We start from the raw sequence: 20,682 nt of genomic DNA, 5'->3' as shown, positions 1-20,682 counted from the left end.
CATGTCTCAGAGGGCTTTTTTTTTTTAACCCAGACAGACAGTAGCCTGCATACCGTATGTGGAAGAAAAAAGGAAAAATCACTTTAAAGTGTATATATTTTAACGTTATATATATTTTAACATACATGCGAAATGCGACTTGAAAACGGCCAGCTAGGCATCCGTACCTGCACAACACCCGCCCCCTCCTCCTACTAGCATTATTTCACCTCAGTGACAGGCAGCGCAAGCTATCTGGCCAGCTAGTTCACTAGCTAACGTTACCTTAAGAGCATGGAGTGTTTTTTAATATGCCAAGTATCCGCTGAGTAACGACTAGAAACAGATCAACATTATATAGAAACAAACAAAAGACAATTAACGAGTGCTCACTGGTCGGCTCCAGGAATGTGTGGTGCTCTTGAAGTACAAAATTAGATCCAAAGGGAAAGCATCAGCCTTCTTCAGGACGTGCAAGAAAGATCAGCATCAGGATCAGCTGATCTTCACGCCCTGGAGAAGGCCCTGTGATGCTGAAACTGGTCGGCGGTGATATTTTTAACCTTATTTATGCCCTAGAAAATAAAGGCTTTTTAACCTTTACACCTTGTCTCAGTGTGCGATCAGTGCCTGAAGCAAGCTGATGCTTTCCCTTTGGATTATATAGAAACAGTTGCCGACGCTCTCCTGTTCTGCCCAGGGCCTAAAGAAGCTGTCAAAGAGTCGAATGTTGATATGCTTTTTGTCTTTTGCCATAGGGCGTGTGATTTGAAAAGCTTTTTCCAGGTACATTACATAAAATGCCAGATATGAGGCTTTCTAACTGTGATTGTTTATGAACTTTTAGAAATAAAATATGCTTGGATAAGAGTAATCGATTGGTCTGTCATGCAACATAGGTGCAACTAAGCTATTTCTACCTTTGTGCCATAAAGCAATCCAGCACCTTTCCGCACGAAATGCAACCCAGTGGCACACCATGTAAAATGCAGCATATAGGCAGGAAACGGTGGTGGTTTCGCTTGTTTGAGGTAGAGCTGTGCATCTTCACTGATCTCACGATTCGATACGATTCGATTATACAAGTCTACGATTCGATTCGATTCGATTCGATTAAACGATGCATCACGATGCATCGCGATGCATCTTAAATCGATGCATCACTTTTTCCGCAATACATGATTTATTTTTTCTCACTTTCTTTTTTCTCACTGTGTGGCTACTTTTAAAATAAAAGTGCATTTGGAATTGCATTGTATTATGATCCATAATTAAAATAAACAACTGCATGTACTTACATTCTATTTTATTTGATTATAAAAAATAAAAAATAAAAAAAACTTTTTTTTTTAATAATCGATTTTTGATATTTGTTAATCGATGCAGAATCGTGCACGTCCGCATCGCGATGCATCTCTGAATCGATTATTTTCGGCAGCTCTAGTTTGAGGTCATCACAGGAATGTCTACAAATGCACGTGGTGGTAATGATTTATTGATGTTGAAGTGGAATATGCAGCAGCTTTAAAATAACGTAAGTGTACTTGTACACCAAACAGACACACACCTCAACAACTGAAGTGCATGCCACCCTGAGTCGAGGCGTCAATCTATCGCCTTCCCCAGCAGACATGTCACTCAGGCCGCACAGACTCACCTTGAGCAGAATGATGTCAATCTCAGAGTACTTCATCCCGTTGACAAGCACCGGAGTGAGCCTGGAAGCAGGAGACAGACAAGAAGCATGACAACAAGAGGGCAAGGATAGGTCTGAGCCCACAACCAATCACTTGCAGCGTATCTCTGCTGTTGGTACGGATGAGTGTGCGGTGGTGGTGACAGCTGTTACGGCTGAGGTCAACCAATCACTCGCAGCGTATCTCTGCTGTTGGTGCGGATGAGTGTGCGGTGGTGACAGCTGTTACAGCTGAGGTCAACAGCCAGGCTCCTGAATCAGCCGGCCTGAGGTGAGGCGCAGGTGATGAGCATCCTGGGACAAGGTCTCTGTTGACTTGCTGCAAATCAAGAGCTTAATAGCAGCACTGGAGTGTGTCCCTATACATGTGTATTTTATGTGGGCGGGGCTTAATAGCGGCACTGGAGTGTGTCCCTATACATGTGTATTTTATGTGGGCGGGGCTTAATAGCGGCACTGGAGTGTGTCCCTATACGTGTGTATTTTATGTGGGCGGGGCTTAATAGCGGCACTGGAGTGTGTCCCTATACATGTGTATTTTATGTGGGCGGGGCTTAATAGCGGCACTGGAGTGTGTCCCTATACATGTGTATTTTATGTGGGCGGGGCTTAATAGCTGCACTGGAGTGTGTCCTATACGTGTGTATTTTATGTGGGCGGGGGTGCTCTTACTGGGAGAGGTGTCCGCACAGCACATCCTTACACACCGGCTGCTCTGCCAGTGTGAGCCAGAACTCACAGGCTTCCAGAGCCACATTCTCGTCTTGGTCCTGAGTCCTCTGCAGCATGTACTGAGACGCAATAATGAGAAATCGTATATAAAGATCAAGATAAAACTGTATATTTGCCATGCTTTTTTTTTTTTGCAAAATATAACGATTCATTCTAAAAGTATTACAACTGCAAGCCCTGCTGCAGCCTAACTGAAGTGAAGCACAAGTGTGACTGTTGTCTGCAGGCTGTCATCTTGTCGTCTGATCACGCGACCTCACATTCTGTTCTCTCTCCACGGTTCAGTCTGGACTTCTAGCTAGCGTCCCACATCGATTTCCTGAAATTATAGTACAATGTATAACCGGGCCATCAGGTTACGGCGGCGTAGTCGATGGCGTAACCGGGCCGATCATGGACGGCGCTAGCAAAACGGTAATGGCTCAAAGCGAGCGACGAGTGCTACCGTTAACGTTAGCAGAGTAAACACAGCCGTTGAGTGCAGTTGTTAGACTCAATAACAACAATGAAACAAGAACAAGAATATTCACTAGCGGAGTTTGTCCGGCTGGATTTGGATTTGACTGGATCTGACGCCGATTGGCTGAAGGAGTTGTCTGTCACGGCAAGTACTCCGGCCCACTGAAATCGACGGCTAGAACAGTGGTTCTCAAATGGGGGTTTCGGGGACCCCCAGGGGTCCTTGAGGGGGTTCCCAGCCAAAAGGGGGGTAATTAATTTTCGCTATAATTCCATTCATAAGTAACACAATTACAATTTTGGTCATGGGTTTTATACACTTTCTGTAATAACACATCTAAAAGCATCAATCTTATATCATATGGTGGACCGTGGGACAAAATCCTATCAAATGATACATAGAGCAAAACACAATGTGAGGTCACATGATCAGGATGGTTTTTACCAGGCTAGTCATCTTGAGCTCATCATAAAAGCCACAAAGCACAAATGCCGTCTCCATCTTTACAAAGCGTTATCCCAGTGCTGAACTAAGCCACACTCTCTCCCTATTTCAATATTTCACCAGCGTTCTGTCCCCCCTGACTCCGCCCATCTCCATGTCCTGTCCCCCCTGACTCCGCCCAGCTCCAGGACCTCCCAGCAGGGCTCACCTCGATGATGTTGTGCATGTGCGGCAGGAGGCGGTCCATGCGGACCTCCAGCAGCATGACCAGAGCTCTGCACACGTTCTTCCTCACCTCGGGCTCCTCATCTGCTGCCAGCACAAACAGGTTCTAGAGACAGGGTGGAGAGAGAACAGGGTCAAATCTCTTCCTTGGATCGCGAGATAATTAGGAAACAGAGGAATTAGCAAAATGCATAGTTTGGGAATTGCCGGCAAAGAGTTCTGTAATCTAACATTATAACCAGTTTAAACTCCTTCAAATTAATATAGTATGCAGGGGAAATGCTGTTAAGGTCTGGACATTTGAAAGCTGCCCTTACTTCATCTCATTTCAAAAAAGGACTGCGCTACAAAATAATATATTAATTTGATGCCGTTAAATTTGATTTCATCATGTGCTTTTTTTGCTCATCCACATACACTACTCTCTTATTTAGTCTCTGCTCTGCTTGTCTAAGATAAGTCATGTGTTTGGCCCCCGGTTAACGTGATAAATATAGCAGATTACCTTTGTGTCAAGCCAGCTATCAGTTCAACATCAGCTTCTTAGTTCATAGCCTCAGATATTGAACTAAGATTTTTATTTGAAATAAAATGACTGAAGTATATTTTATTTTAGGCTGAATGTTTAAAGTCAAAAATCAGTTTTTCTTCATGTTCCTACAGTTGGATGTCTGAGCTTCACTGTGCAGAATGATGTCTGTGCAGAGTTCCACACTAGAAGACTGTTTCCACAATCGTCTGCTGAAAGTGGAAAGTTTCTCATAGCTCACTGAAAAGGCCGTTTTCAACAAGCATGATTCGAATCGTGACATCACGAATCTTGGAGCCAATCCCTGTCCAGGATTCAGCAGTTAAAGTGTCCGTTTTCAAACCGGAAATGCGTGGCCACCCCTGGTGTATAGCATAATATATAGCAGAGTGATGCTAGTTGCTTGGATCAAAGTGCTGGTGAGGTAAACCACTGCTCTGCTATATTACACCAGCTGAGGTCTTCTGAAGCATGGATGTGTGATGGCCATCTGAGAGGTGAGGGTCATTGTTATAGAAGATACATAAATGTCCTCCTCACGGGTCCATTACTGTCACACTTGCCTCGATGAAGGGGTCGATGTGCATCATGAGCGCCTGAGTCCGGCTGATGATGAACTGATTGACACAGCCAATGGCATGAGACCTGCAACACAACACACAGACAGCACTGAATACACACAACAACAATAACAACAACACACAGACAGCACTGAATACACACAACAACAATAACAACAACACACAGACAGCACTGAAGACACACAGCAACAATAACACAACACACAGACAGCACTGAAGACACACAGCAACAATAACACAACACACAGACAGCACTGAAGACACACAGCAACAATAACACAACACACAGACAGCACTGAAGACACACAGCAACAATAACAACAACACACAGACAGCACTGAAGACACACAGCAACAATAACAACAACACACAGACAGCACTGAAGACACACAGCAACAATAACAACAACACACAGACAACACTGAAGACACACAGCAACAATAACAACAACACACAGACAACACTGAAGACACACAGCAACAATAACACAACACACAGACAGCACTGAAGACACACAGCAACAATAACAACAACACACAGACAACACTGAAGACACACAGCAACAATAACAACAACACGCAGACAGCACTGAAGACACACAGCAACAATAACAACAACACACAGACAACACTGAAGACACACAGCAACAATAACAACAACACACAGACAACACTGAAGACACACAGCAACAATAACAACAACACGCAGACAGCACTGAAGACACACAGCAACAATAACAACAACACACAGACAACACTGAAGACACACAGCAACAATAACACAACACACAGACAGCACTGAAGACACACAGCAACAATAACACAACACACAGATAACACTGAAGACACACAGCAACAATAACACAACACACAGATAACACTGAAGACACACAGCAACAATAACACAACACACAGATAACACTGAAGACACACAGCAACAATAACAACAACACACAGACAGCACTGAAGACACACAGCAACAATAACACAACACACAGACAGCACTGAACACACACAGCAACAATAACAACAACACACAGACAGCACTGAAGACACACAGCAACAATAACACAACACACAGATAACACTGAAGACACACAGCAACAATAACACAACACACAGACAGCACTGAAGACACACAGCAACAATAACACAACACACAGACAGCACTGAAGACACACAGCAACAATAAGAAGAATCGCAATAGGAAGAAACCTGACCTAATCTTGGGGCTGCTGTGCTTGAAAAACTGCAGAAACTTTGGGATCATGATGTTCAGAGGACGGTCCAGCATGTCACTGTCCAGGATCTCAGCAGAGTCTTCACAGATCTTCTGCAGTGCCCCAAACGCTCCCTGAGGGGGTCGAGAGAGAAGGAACCAAACTTAATGATGAATTGTGAGAGAAAAATGAAGTTCCACTGTAAACAAACACACCGCAAACTCAGAAGAATTCTGTAATACTGCTAGTCAGAGAGACTGGCATCATGGACAAGTTCACTGTACCCCCAGCTAACCAGATGCTATTACTACTTCTATCGCACTGCTGAATAGACAGCGAGCCCCTTCCTCACGGGTGTAACACCTGCACTGATGGGAGGTGGCAGTAGGTAAGTGCGCTTGTTCTTTTCTTTTAGTCCTTCTCGTGGTTTCTCCTTGTTTTTATCTCGCCATGGTTTTATGCTTCTATGATTTTATGTTTTTTATGGTTATATGCTTTTATTTATCTTATTATTTTATCATCTTATTTTCACATGATAGTGCAATAAGGGTCAGTGTAATATGGGGGGTGCAATTTTTCTTGCCTAAACAGGCACCGCCTGTTCAACCCGGATCTGTGCAATGTCTTGTTCAAATGCTACTGTTGTCTTGCTGTCATGTTGTTGTCGTCGTTGTTTTCTTTTGTTGGTACATGTTACTGCCGATCGACATGCTGTAATGCACTTTGTAGCCCAAGACAATAAAGTTTATCTGATCTGATCTGATATTACTACCACTACTAATAATAATGTGATCGCTGTCGCCCCCTGGCTCCAGGGAGGCAGACTGCAGGGTCAGCTGCAGACCAACGCCTGTGAATGGTAGGGATGATTTTTTTTTTTTTTTTTTGTCGCTCAAGGACATTTCATCAGGATGGATGCTCATCGACACTGTTTGCTTTCTCAAAAACAGATGATTTTCAACTTCAAGTTTTGCTAAACATTTGCTAAAACTGTGTTACATTTACAATGTGTTCTACATGCTGTATGCACTGAACAGCTTTGATATTACATGTGTTTACAGTGTGAAATCTATACAGGCCATTTGGGATATCTTGTACCAATCTCTGTACAGTACTAGAGCTGAAAAATCCACTCAACATGTTCATCATCATCAATGAATTTATCCACTTCTGCCCCAAATGACCTTCAAACAGTTGGCTGGCAACCACACATACACACACACACACACACACACACACGCACACACACACGCGCACACACACGCGCACACACACGCACACACACACACACACACACGCGCGCACACATACACACACACACACATACGCGCGCGCGCGCGCACACACACACACACACGGGCAGCCTTGTCTTCTCTTACAGCCTTATCTGTATCTCAGGAGAGATGCTAACTAGCGCTGTGATTGATAGCCCCGTGCACGCTGCTCACACTTGATATGCTGCCGATGTCAGTCCCCCCCCCCCCCCCCGCACAAAAATGCAGTCTGAAGAGCAGATACACTGAGGCTGTCTGAAATGTGTTTCCATGGTAACCGTTCCATTCCTTTCAGATGACTTGCAGACAGATACAGCATGGCTTGCTTCACAATATGTAGCGGAGCAAAAGGTGTGAAATGAGACTAGGGAGACTAGGCTAAAAGGCTGTTACACATCAAGAGCCATGCCAAAATAAAGCTGAGGGAAATGCAACAAGCATTTGGGGGGCAAATTATTCACTATACATAATATGTACGCGCATCAAACGAGACGTGATTTTGCGGTTAAATTAAATAGGTTTCCTAGACCTAAGGTAAACAAACCATGAGTCAACATCAAGCAGCGAGCTGAGGAGAGAGCATGGAGAGTGCTTCCCACGGAACTCATTTCGTCCTGCCCCACCACTGTTCAATTTAAAACTAAAGTTTGTGGAAACACTAAAAACTATGAAATGGACTATTGTAACTGAAATGCTTTTTTTTTTTTTTTTTGCTTTTTAACTGCAGGGGGATTGTTATTGTGAAAGGATGTATTTTTAATCACTTCTTGCGTTCAACTGTTATAGACTGCGTGTGTGTGTGTGTGTGTGTGTGTGTGTGTGTGTGTGTGTGTGTGTGTGTGTGTGTGTGTGTGTGTGTGTGTGTGTGTACGTGTGCATGTGTGTGTGTGTGTAATGGAGAGAAGCACTCCAGGCAATCTGGAGGTGTGACAGTAAGTGACGAAATTCTGAACACAATCAACCATTGATTTGGGAACAGAGGGATGTGATGTGATCAGCTGACGGGGTGTGATGTGATCAGCTGACACAGCAAAGCAGTGGGAGGGAACAATCGGGAGGACAGTAGCATCCATTATGAGTAAGTGAGCAGGGTTGGGAAGGTTACTTCTATTTATACTCACAGCATCTGTTGCAAGTACCTATTACTATTACGACTACTACTACTATGTAGAAACCTTTCTTGGATTTTAAAGGGAAAAGGGAAAGAGTAAGTGTGTCACTAAGACACATCCAATCACAGATCCTGTTCGGTGTAATTAGGCCCACAGCACCTCCAGAAGTAACCTGACTGACACTGCCAAATTATTTGTTTTCACATGTCGCTCGGGAAACCGTTTCAAAGGGCAGGCATCTATCTATCTGGCAGGTGATTGGATGAACCATCTGTCTATCACGGGCTCGCTCTTGCTGGCGTCGCACCTAAAGCCCGCCCGTAGCTGCCTCATAGGAAGCTGATTGGTGCGAACCACCGGTGGTTTGGATTCAAACCAACAGATCGGAGCTTGGCAAGATGGATTTTTGCCGTGTGATTGTGATCTCATGATCTCGCATGAATCCACAGCTGCCTCGCAAGGTTCCTCCAGAAGTAGGGGTGGGAATCGTGGAGTAACTCACGATACGATATGGTCACGATACTTGCCCCTTCGATAACGATATTATCACGATACAGCGATTCTGCGATAATCGATATATTGGAAGAAATTTAACCTACGATACATCACGATATCTGTGTAACTGAAGAGAAAAAAATACCCCTAAAAGGCAAGAAGCAGGTATTATGTATTTATTAGCAGAATTGACATGATCTCTCTCAGAGTTCACTCACTCACTCATACCATTTTCGATACCACGGAGGAAAAGTTACACATTAAGTATTTTTATTATTATTATTAAAACAAGAAAACCTACCTACCTATATGATTTCTAAAAGTAGATATTAATGATCAAACATTTCCATTCATGTAGCCTACAGTATTTATGTTTTTGTTTCAACTACAAACATAAATAAACGTCAACTTGAAAAAAAAAAAAAAAAAAAAAATTAAATAAACATATCGATACTTGGTGCCAGTGTATCGATAACGTATCGCAAGTGGAAATATCGCGATACCGTGAGTATCGATATTTTGTCCCACCCCTATCCAGAAGACTCGGCAATATGTTCTGTAGTCAACAGGACCAAGCCCCGTCCAAACCCACTTTCCACACTAAACACAATATTCATCCACATACATGTACAGTACCTACACTTGGGCTTGTACCTAGTTCACAATGTTACCCAATCATTTCTAAGCTCATTATCGGTCTCAATGGCAACAGGCTAAGGGCCTGTGTCCACCTAGCGTCTTTTTCCGCCTGTTAAACGCTGGGAGTGCGCTGGGGAGCGCTGATCCCAGCGCACAATATACAAGGAAGCAGTCTGGAACTAACGTTAGTTCAGTGCGGTAGTAGCTTGATAGCTGACACCTAGCAAGCTAACAACACAGGTAGGCTACGTTATTAAAAGCAGTAAGCACAACACTCACCAGAGATATTAAGTGTCTAGCCCAGAGGTTCTCAAATGTTTTTCAGCCAAGGACCCCTTACAAGATAGAAAATATACCGGGGACCCCCTCATTCTGATTTGTGATTTTGGGCTAAGCTTAATTGTTTCCACGGTAACGTGCTCGACTTTTAATTTGATAGGTTTGTTATTAGAATGTAATCCATGAACCATTTTAGATTTAAAGCATAAACTATTTTCGTTGAACTATGAAGATTTTGCAAAAAAATATATATACTTTTTTTTTTTACATTACGTCATTTAGCAGACGCTTTTGTTTTGTCCAAAGCGACTTACAATATCACAATTTGTCAACAGTACAGAAAACCACTATGCAACACAATCAATGACAGCCAAGATATTTTGATAGACTAGCACCATGTAGGAAGTAGTTTGAGAAGGAATAAGTAACATGTAGCATTTTTTTTATATTATTATTATTATTATTATTATTTTTTTTTTTACCTGAAAACTTTTCGCGGACCCCCTGGCAAAGTGCCACGGACCCCTGGGGGTCCGCGGACCCCCATTTGAGAACCACTGGTCTAGCCAATCTGCTCCCACAATTGAGCCGTTCTGTCTCTGTTGCGATAGTTTCTCTATATGATTAGTTGCCAGAAAAGGAGCACCCGACACCAGCGTCTTTCTGAAAAGTTAAATTATTTTCAGCTGGAAGCGCTGGGAGCTGGCGCACAAAAACGGCGGAGCGCTCTGAAAATAGATGCTGGGTGCAGCGCACTTTCTCTAGACGTCTGTGTGCGCCCGCATACGCTCTCCCCCCATTGGAAACAACTGAAAAAAGACGCTGGATCTGATGAAAAGACGCTAGGTGGACACAGGCCCTAAGGAGACTGGTTTGTGCACTACTAGTCTCGCTGGCCAGCCTCCCCTCCCTACCGTGAGAGGAGTCTGGCGCCACGGAAACAGGCAACTGGGATAAGCCCTCCCCTGCTCTACAACTGCTCTCCCATTGGAGCGACTGTTTCAGTGGCTGCCGGATGTCCGCTCCCAGTTTATTACAAACTCTGTCATTGGCTCCGACCATGTCAACTCCCTCCTCCCTGTGTGTCGCTGTAAATAGTGCCATGCCGCCTCAGTGAAAACAACAACGCTAACTAGCTAGCAAGCTAACGGCAGAAACCTACACGCTAGCTCGTTGCTACACGCTGAAAACGGTAAGTTGGATTGTTGGAAACTATTTTCCAAGGGCACTGCCGCTAAGCGCCGCCCATCGCAATCCCACTATGGAGACCTGCGGCGCCAGACTCCCCTCACGGTAGGGAGGGGAGGCTGGCCAGTGAGACTAGTGCACTACAGAACAGGCTGCTTAACCCATTGATTCCTGATGCAGCATTTGTGTGTGTATCCCTTTAAGACCGCGAACCGCGTTAACGCGGTTCGCGGTCTTAAAGGGATACGCACACAAATTAGGGATATACACGCAAATGCTGCATCAGGTATCAATGGGTTAAAAAAAAGACTGATTACTTATAGAAGCTAAAGGGACAACGGACCGGCTGGCTTCAAAATGTAATAATGTGCATTTAGGTGCCAGTGTGTCAACAGATGAGGGCATACAGATGGGCGTGGCCTTAACGCATATCAATGACGCTGAAGGGTCTAACATGTCATCCTCCCTTGGAGTTGTGCTGCTATGGAAGGTCATTAACTGCAAGAATGCAAGTCATGCAGATGACAGCACACTGGTGTTAAGGAGGAGAGGCGTGCATTTAGTTCAACGTAGTTCACCAAACGTTGCCTTCAGGCTCCTCATAAGGCCCGGGACCACAACGCCTTCAAGCACATGCTCATGTGCCGTCCAACGTGGCAGCAAGCTTCCCACCCTGACAACACCATCGCAAAACCACTTCCCAACTGCCATTAATCAAAACCGTAAAAGTGCCCTTAGGCAAAACCTATATAAAGCCATCCGCCGACGTTGGAGCCACTTGGCATCCAACACACCTGCTCAAGTCTTTTTATAGAGCACATCGAATGGGGTACAGCATGGCTGCAAAAGGGGTCTCTTCCGACAACTGCAAGCAGCAGAACAAGACAGAACGTGGCATGGCATGGCAGAACAAGACAGAACATGGCATGGCATGGCAAAACAAGACAGATATATATATATATATATATATATATATATATATACGGTATATATATATATATATATATATATAATGCCAGGCTCATGTTGGGCTCCACAGAACTATGACACAAATCTAAGACCAATCAGAATTAAATAAAAAAAGAAATCCAATAAGATTAAGTCTGATGATTGATTGTCATTGGATGGATGCAGGGCAAGTGGTGACTGGTGAGCCATCCATTTTTCCAGACATTTTGTAAAATGCTTAGGCTGGGGGTGCTTATCTGGCCTTACAGCTCACACGACCATCACGCCAAGGACCCCCCCAGCCCCTCTCTCCCTGTCCCCAGCAGCACCGATGTGAGGCTGTGTCGGGGACTGTGCTGTGCACACATGTCATGAGGAGCATCTAGTAATAGGCTGATGAGAATAGCATTCATGTGCAGATATATAAAACACACGGCACGGGCAGAGGAGATGTGGACTGAAAGAATGATACCAAGGGGCCACCAGCATGTCTGAGATCCCTATTCAAACGTGTCGGGAGCAAGTTGCACACAGGCAGCTCCCTTCATCTGCAGCCCTACAGAATAATAACCAAAATAGGTTTCCTACTCCAGTTGGCAGCAATGACGTGGATTATTTTAGAAGCCCTGCAGCTATAATTAATGCTTTCAAAAAATTACTCTGGCGCAGGCAGCATTACAAGCAATTACTTCAATACATGATGACATCGTGCATCACCAAACAAGATAAATTTCCACAATGGAATGGATACAAGGAACTAGATGCGCCACAAAATACAAATCTTTCATCAAAAAAGAAGTTAATGTCAAGCCCCAGCAGGGCTTGACATTAACGTTTTGAGGCACTTGTCTATCCGGGTTAAAAAAAAAAGATTTTATAATAATTTACTTTTTTCATTTTGTTTGCTAAGGAGGTTTTTCTCTGACAGTAGCAAACAGTTGAAGACTTTATTTGCCTCATCGTCAGTCATTTAAAATGTGAATTAACTTATCAAACAGACTTCACAATTCACTCAGTTCTGATCAATTTGGCATCATGTTTCAAAGCAGAATAATAAAAAAAACAAGCGTGTTTTCCATCTGTTTTGTTCAGCCAAAATAGTTGAAGTGCCTTTGCTGGGCTTAGCCTAAATTCATTTGATTCATTTTTTATTCACCATTTGTAGGATACCTTTTTTAACCTTATTAATAGGCAAGCATATAGACGTGTTACAAGCCACACTATTTTTTAAAGACCACTTTAAACTGAACATGTTACAGGGCGTTTAATTGTCATTCTCCATTTGTGAACATTGTGCATGTAAACTTTCTGAAACAGAAGTTGCAACTTTTTTTTATCGATGGCCATGAATTTATACAACAGAACAGAACAGCCAACAAAATAATTATTTTGAGGTAGAAAAGAAACAGTTAACCCCCTGTGATTAAACTAAAATACCCTCATATACAGTATATCGGGGGCTAAGCCTACATTATAGTATACTTGTGCTGTTCACGTCAGCCGTGTCGACCCGACAGTCTGTCACATTTCTGGGGAGCTGCACGCCAGCGAGGCCTTTCAGGTCCCAGTATAAGTTACATTGAAGGGTGGAGGGGGGGCGGCTGGCAGTGGGGGTAGGCTGAGCGGGGTAGGAAAGTCTGGCAGTGGGGGTAGGCTGAGCGGGGTAGGAAAGACTGGCAGTGGGGGTAGGCTGAGTGGGGTAGGAAAGTCTGGCAGTGGGGGTAGGCTGAGCGGGGTAGGAAAGTCTGGCAGTGGGGGTAGGCTGAGTGGGGTAGGAAAGACTGGCAGTGGGGGTAGGCTGAGTGGGGTAGGAAAGACTGGCAGTGGGGGTAGGCTGAGTGGGGTAGGAAAGTCTGGCAGTGGGGGTAGGCTGAGTGGGGTAGGAAAGTCTGGCAGTGGGGGTAGGCTGAGCGGGGTAGGAAAGACTGGCAGTGGGGGTAGGCTGAGCGGGGTAGGAAAGACTGGCAGTGGGGGTAGGCTGAGTGGGGTAGGAAAGACTGGCAGTGGGGGTAGGCTGAGTGGGGTAGGAAAGACTGGCAGTGGGGGTAGGCTGAGTGGGGTAGGAAAGACTGGCAGTGGGGGTAGGCTGAGTGGGGTAGGAAGGAAATTAGTTTGGTGGATGGAGGGGCTTGAAGAGCCAGACCAGTGTTTGCACAGGAGGAGGTGTATAAGGCACGCCAGGGTTACTCCCAAGCCCAGCCAATGGACACAGAGACGCCTTCACTCTCACACACAAGGTGGGGAATAGAGAATGTTTTTGGAAGAGCTGCGGTCGAAGAGGAGGGCAGATGGGAGTGAAGGGGCCTGGATCTGGGTGCTGAAAGAATGAATGGCAAACAAACGGAAACAAAAACTGGCAGAATGGATCATTTCTGGTTCTTAAGTTGGTTGTAGAGCCAGGCCAGGCCCTCGTCCAGGCCGTCCCCGCTGATGGCGCAGGTGGCCCTGATGTACCAGTTGCGCTGGCGGAGGGCTTGCAAGCCCAGCTTGTCTGTGATCTCTGCAGCGTTCATAGCGTTGGGGAGGTCCTGTTTGTTGGCAAGAATAAGCAGCGCCACGTCTCGGAGCTCGTCCTCGGCGAGCATTCTGGACAGCTCCTCGCGCGCCTCCTTCACTCTCTCTCGGTCGTTGCTGTCCACCACAAAGATGAGCCCTTGAGTGTTCTCGAAGTAGTGGTGCCACAGCCGCCGGATTTTGTCCTGACCGCCCACGTCCCACACTGTGAAGCTGATGTTCCTGTAGTCGACCTTTTCAACGTTGAAACCAATGGTTGGAATGGTGGTCACTATCTCTCCGAGTTTGAGTTTGTATAGGATGGTCGTTTTGCCAGCAGCATCTAGACCAATCATGAGAATCCTTATCTCTTTCTTGCCAAACAGGCTCTGGAATAAACTTGCAAATACATTCCCCATGGTGATTATTAATGTTTGAAAGACAGCTTCTCGATCTTTCTGTTCCAGTGCAGCGGCATAGGGGCACTCATTCAGTGATTCATGACATTAGTGATGATGTCACAATGTATATGCATAAGTGACATCATCGAGGACATCACTGATGAAATCATCACCGATGACATCACAATTGCTTGAGTGTGGACCATGGATATTGTAGTGGCCAGAACCACCACCACAAGTCATGACTGCCTGTGATCATCATCAGTTATTTATATCTGTCTCTGTCTGAAGCTGACTGACAACCCTGAGGACATTAGGACAAGCCTGCTCGAGTGACATCACTGATGACATCACTCACTGATGACATCACAATTGCTCGAGTGACATCACTCACCATCAGTGTCTGTCACAAATTGCTGCCTGGCAGATACTACAGTAGGTTTCGCCTAGTTTGCCAGGCAGCTAGCTGCTGGCCTAAATCCCCCTCTGTCTGAAGCTGACTGACTCACAGATGACAGATGTCATCAGCGATGTCATCAATAACACAAATGCTGCCTAGCATATAGCTGTTTTTCGAGTGCAAGGGCGAGCGTTATCTTTGCTAGTTTCTAGCTATCCTTTCTTTCTTCACCACTGTCTGGGTCAATACATCAAAGGACGTGTTTCAGCGACCCAGTGGTAATTAAAAGAAAAAAAGGGGGATATTGCGTGCTAGAAACTAGCAAAGATAACGCTTGGCCTTGCCTTGCACTGGGCATAAGATCTGGCCCTATAGTGTCTTATGAGCAGAGGCTACATTTGGTAAGCGTTCCAGTGTTAAGCCTTGCACACATACACCTCAAGATCCTCTCTGCAGAAAATAGCTGACCTAAATCTTAGCTTCTGAATGAGCTTTGTACAAGAGGCTCACTGTGTAGCTACAAGGAGAGACAACATTTCTGTGTGTATCTTATATGTTCAGAGTAGCTGTAATGACTTGACATAATCAAGGCTTACTATATGAAGCAAGTAGTGTAGAGCAAACATGTAATCAGATAATGCCAGACATCAGTTTCATAATGTTCTGGAGTAGACCTGACGATGTTATTTAACTGCATTTCGCCCATTTGATTCCATTAGTACTGTAAGGGGCACAAGAGGAGACCTACAGATTTGGCACAAGGAAGAGGTGTATATACAGTGGTTACAATGAGCCATGCAATCCAGAGGGTGGATGTGTTCCAGTCTGAGACAAACGTCCCTGCCTCTCCACATTCACAGAGGGTGGATGTGTTCCAGTCTGAGACAAACGTCCCTGCCTCTCCACATTCACAGAGGGTGGATGTGTTCCAGTCTGAGACAAACGTCCCTGCCTCTCCACATTCACAGAGGGTGGATGTGTTCCAGTCTGAGACAAACGTCCCTGCCTCTCCACATTCACAGAGGGTGGATGTGTTCCAGTCTGAGACAAACGTCCCTGCATCTCCACATTCACAGAGGGTGGATGTGTTCCAGTCTGAGACAAACGTCCCTGCCTCTCCACATTCACAGAGGGTGGATGTGTTCCAGTCTGAGACAAACGTCCCTGCCTCTCCACATTCACAGAGGGTGGATGTGTTCCAGTCTGAGACAAACGTCCCTGCCTCTCCACATTCACAGAGGGTGGATGTGTTCCAGTCTGAGACAAACGTCCCTGCCTCTCCACATTCACAGAGGGTGGATGTGTTCCAGTCTGAGACAAACGTCCCTGCATCTCCACATTCACAGAGGGTGGATGTGTTCCAGTCTGAGACAAACGTCCCTGCATCTCCACATTCACAGAGGGTGGATGTGTTCCAGTCTGAGACAAACGTCCCTGCATCTCCACATTCACAGAGGGTGGATGTGTTCCAGTCTGAGACAAACGTCCCTGCCTCTCCACATTCACAGAGGGTGGATGTGTTCCAGTCTGAGACAAACGTCCCTGCCTCTCCACATTCACAGAGGGTGGATGTGTTCCAGTCTGAGACAAACGTCCCTGCCTCTCCACATTCACAGAGGGTGGATGTGTTCCAGTCTGAGACAAACGTCCCTGCATCTCCACATTCACAGAGGGTGGATGTGTTCCAGTCTGAGACAAAGGTCCCTGCATCTCCACATTCACAGAGGGTGGATGTGTTCCAGTCTGAGACAAACGTCCCTGCCTCTCCACATTCACAGAGGGTGGATGTGTTCCAGTCTGAGACAAACGTCCCTGCCTCTCCACATTCACAGAGGGTGGATGTGTTCCAGTCTGAGACAAACGTCCCTGCCTCTCCACATTCACAGAGGGTGGATGTGTTCCAGTCTGAGACAAACGTCCCTGCATCTCCACATTCACAGAGGGTGGATGTGTTCCAGTCTGAGACAAAGGTCCCTGCATCTCCACATTCACAGAGGGTGGATGTGTTCCAGTCTGAGACAAACGTCCCTGCCTCTCCACATTCACAGAGGGTGGATGTGTTCCAGTCTGAGACAAACGTCCCTGCATCTCCACATTCACAGAGGGTGGATGTGTTCCAGTCTGAGACAAACGTCCCTGCCTCTCCACATTCACAGAGGGTGGATGTGTTCCAGTCTGAGACAAACGTCCCTGCATCTCCACATTCACAGAGGGTGGATGTTGCAGTATGAGACAAACGTCCCTGCATCTCCACATTCAGAGCAAGCATGCCATACTGCTGGACAGCTCCATTAGCACAGTGAGGAGGACAATTAACAGGACGCAACAATGGCATGTTAAATAAACTACAAGGAAAAACGCCCAACTAGCAGACTGAACAACACGTTGTTGTTTTTGCTGATTTGCATATTATTAAAGCTATTCTGGGTAATGGTGTGAGCCAAGTCAGAAGAAAATCGGGGGTCATATGGCTTTCTGGTTAAAACAAAAAACAAAAAACAAACAAACAAACAAACAAAAAAGTTAGGAAGATAGGGAGAAAAATGATTTCATGTTGAATAATCTGCCATTCTAGGTATCGATCCAGCTGTGAGAATGCCTTCAGCTGATCCAGCCATGTTCCTACTGACAAAAATGTGCTCTTTTACAGGTGCACACAACCATGCACAACTATGATCTTTTTTAATATACTTTTTGTCATCGTATATTTTCATACATCTTGCCCAGGTATGTAGTGATGACATTTCTTTTTTATAATAAAGAAATTAAATACTTAAAGCGACATACTGTATGACATGAATAGGGGCTTCATTCACCCAGTGATAACTGATAATAACCAATCAATCAATCAATCAATCAATCAATCAATATTGAGAATAAATGGCAGTATATGCATACAGAGTTAAATATATTTACAGTCATCTTATTTCATATTTAGTGTTATATTTCATATAAAGCTGTATTCCATAAATCAGTCCCTCCAGGAAACCGCAATCCTGCAGTCGTAACAGTCAATGCAAATTCAACCAGCCTCCACAACACCTGCCGGAGCCCGCGGGTTATCAAAACTGCCACGACTTCTCTGCAAAGACGGCAAAACAGCCCCCCCCCCCCCCCCCCCCCCCACAGGGCAACCACTGATAACATAAATAATAACAAATGTGTGTGCATTTTCTCTTTTCACACACACACTCTCACTCACTCACTCACTCACTCACTCACTCACACACACACACACACACACACACACACACACACACACACACACACACACACACACACACACACACACACACACACACACACACACACACACACACACACACACACACACACACCTCTGATTAACTTCAGTGAGCAACACACTGATTTAGCCTAAAGCTGTATGTTTATGGGCACCACATTCTGTTAAAAGCAAAATGGATTATAGCTGCTGCGTAGCAATGGGTCGTGGCCGCACTCGCCCGGCACTGACAGAGATGCTCACGTCATTTTTTGCAAGTCCAAGTCAAGTCTCAAGTCTTTGAGCTAGAGTCCAAGTCAAGTCTCAAGTCTTTGAGCTAGAGTCCAAGTCAAGTCTCAAGTCTTTGAGCTAGAGTCCAAGTCAAGTCTCAAGTCTTTGAGCTAGAGTCCAAGTCAAGTCTCAAGTCTTTGAGCTAGAGTCCAAGTCAAGTCTCAAGTCTTTGAGCTAGAGTCCAAGTCAAGTCTCAAGTCTTTGAGCTAGAGTCCAAGTCAAGTCTCAAGTCTTTGAGCTAGAGTCCAAGTCAAGTCTCAAGTCTTTTAGCTAGAGTCCAATTCAAGTCTCACAAGTCTCACACACACACATATACACACACACACACACACACACACACAGAGCAAAAGCTGTTGCAAAGACTACTTTTATCTGTTTTGGGGCGAGCTGCCTGTAAGACACGACAGTCCGACAAGAAATAGAAATAGAAGAAAGAAAGTAGAACTGAAATGAAAAATTACCTTTTAAATATTTTAGATCACATCCCTGGTCATAGAGGGCACCTATGACCAGGGATGTGATCTAAAATATTTAAAAGGTAATTTTTAATTTTCATTTCATAGAGCGCATGGTGGTACAGTGGTAAGCACTGTCGCCTCACAGCTAGAAGGTCCTGGGTTCGATTCCCACCTGGGACGCTGTGAGCGCTGAAGGAGTGCGTGCCCATCCGCATGTCAAGTGTTCCGAGTGTCAAGGGCCTTTCTGTGTGGAATTTGCATGTTCTCCCCGTGCCCCCTGGGGGTTTCCTTCATATAGGAACCCCACACCAAAACATGCAATATCCTGGTCGCTGATGTGGTGCCTCCTCTGGTTGTTAGGGGCGCCTGTTCGGAGGGAGGGGAACTCGTTGGAATAGCGTGATCCTCCCACATGCTATGTCCTACCGGTGAAGCTTCCCCTGTCAGGTGAAAAGAAGCGGCTGGCTATTGCCCATGTCTCGGAGGAAGCACAGAGCCAGTTTCGGCTCTCCCCAGATCGGCAGAGGGTGGAGCAGCAACCAGGATAAATAAATTAAAATTAGCACTAACGGGGGATAGAAATGGGATAAAAAATCTGGGGGGAAAAATTTGGGGGAAAAATAGAGCACACCTATTTAACAATGTATGCCAAACAATTCACAAAAATCCAACTTCTTGATATTTTTGACAGAAATATATAAAAGCCATGTTTGAAGCCCAAATGCGGCAATATACTGTGTACTGCAATGCAGAACAGCAACCCAGATCACATAGTCAAACTGATAACCCTTACCTCACATGTGTTGTAGTCCTCTGAGTCCAGCAACAGGCACAGTTTAGGCAGAAGCTCTGGCCAGTTTTGCAGCTCTCCCTTGGAGGCAATAGTGGTGATGAGGATGCCTGTGATGGGGAGGCACTGTTAGCTCGGTGTGACAAAACTACTAGGAATGTACAGATATAACACTATTGATAATACAGATAGAATAATTAAAATGTATATGTCTGATTTCAATTCCAAATCATTACAGGCAAAACAAGAATGTGAGCTGCTGTTAATGTCCCACCATAATCACCATATTAAATTACACATAACCAGTTATGGTAGGTTATTAAGATCATTTCTCCATTAGCAAATATTTTCATCAACATACATATCTCCACTTAACACATACTGTATGTGGTACTAATAGGAACTCCGTAAGACATTACATTAGTTTCAAGAAAAATAGTTTTTGCTAGGGGTGCATCGATCACGTTTTTTGCCACCGATCACCGATTGCCGATCGCCTATGGGAAATATCTACCCAACCGATCATCGACCGATCACCGATTACCGATATATAAACTCCTCAAAAAAAGTTTGGAAACGTTATTTCGGTCGATTATTTCTCCCCTTTAATAATACCAATTGGCATTGTATTTTATATCGTTGGAAAGCCTGATTAGTGATAGGGCTTTTTTTTTTATTAAAAAAAATATATATAAATTAATTAATATAAAAAAATATCCGCAATCAGCCGAAATATCGGCAATGTGTGAGCACACGCAGCATGCATTGCGCCGAGGCACGCTAGAAATGAGCGCACGAAATGCGTGATATTTCTGGTTAATATGGA

At 44.9% G+C, this 20,682-nt stretch overlaps 1 protein-coding gene and 1 pseudogene across 2 annotated transcripts in view; both read right to left on the bottom strand.

Moving 5' to 3' along the window:
* The window catches only part of tnpo1 (transportin 1), a gene marked incomplete at its 5' end in the record, with an annotated part of 44,213 nt that overhangs the window by 16,777 nt on the left and 6,754 nt on the right, over positions 1 to 20,682 (bottom strand). The window contains 6 exons of the mRNA XM_083640901.1: positions 1,637 to 1,697; positions 2,348 to 2,466; positions 3,520 to 3,642; positions 4,629 to 4,710; positions 5,866 to 5,999; positions 19,860 to 19,966. Coding sequence (XP_083497027.1) covers positions 1,637 to 1,697; positions 2,348 to 2,466; positions 3,520 to 3,642; positions 4,629 to 4,710; positions 5,866 to 5,999; positions 19,860 to 19,966 — 626 coding nt within the window. The remainder of the gene's footprint in view (positions 1 to 1,636; positions 1,698 to 2,347; positions 2,467 to 3,519; positions 3,643 to 4,628; positions 4,711 to 5,865; positions 6,000 to 19,859; positions 19,967 to 20,682) is intronic.
* LOC310781107 (ADP-ribosylation factor 2 pseudogene) lies at positions 14,167 to 14,712 on the bottom strand (annotated as a pseudogene). Its single transcript has one exon. The product of its transcript is annotated as an ADP-ribosylation factor 2 pseudogene (transcript).

Source organism: Poromitra crassiceps (genome assembly GCF_964638095.1).
Source record: "Poromitra crassiceps genome assembly, chromosome: 8".
Classification (NCBI taxonomy): domain Eukaryota; kingdom Metazoa; phylum Chordata; class Actinopteri; order Beryciformes; family Melamphaidae; genus Poromitra; species Poromitra crassiceps.
Note: the sequence above shows the minus strand (reverse complement) of the source record. Positions and strands in the feature narration are given on the sequence as shown.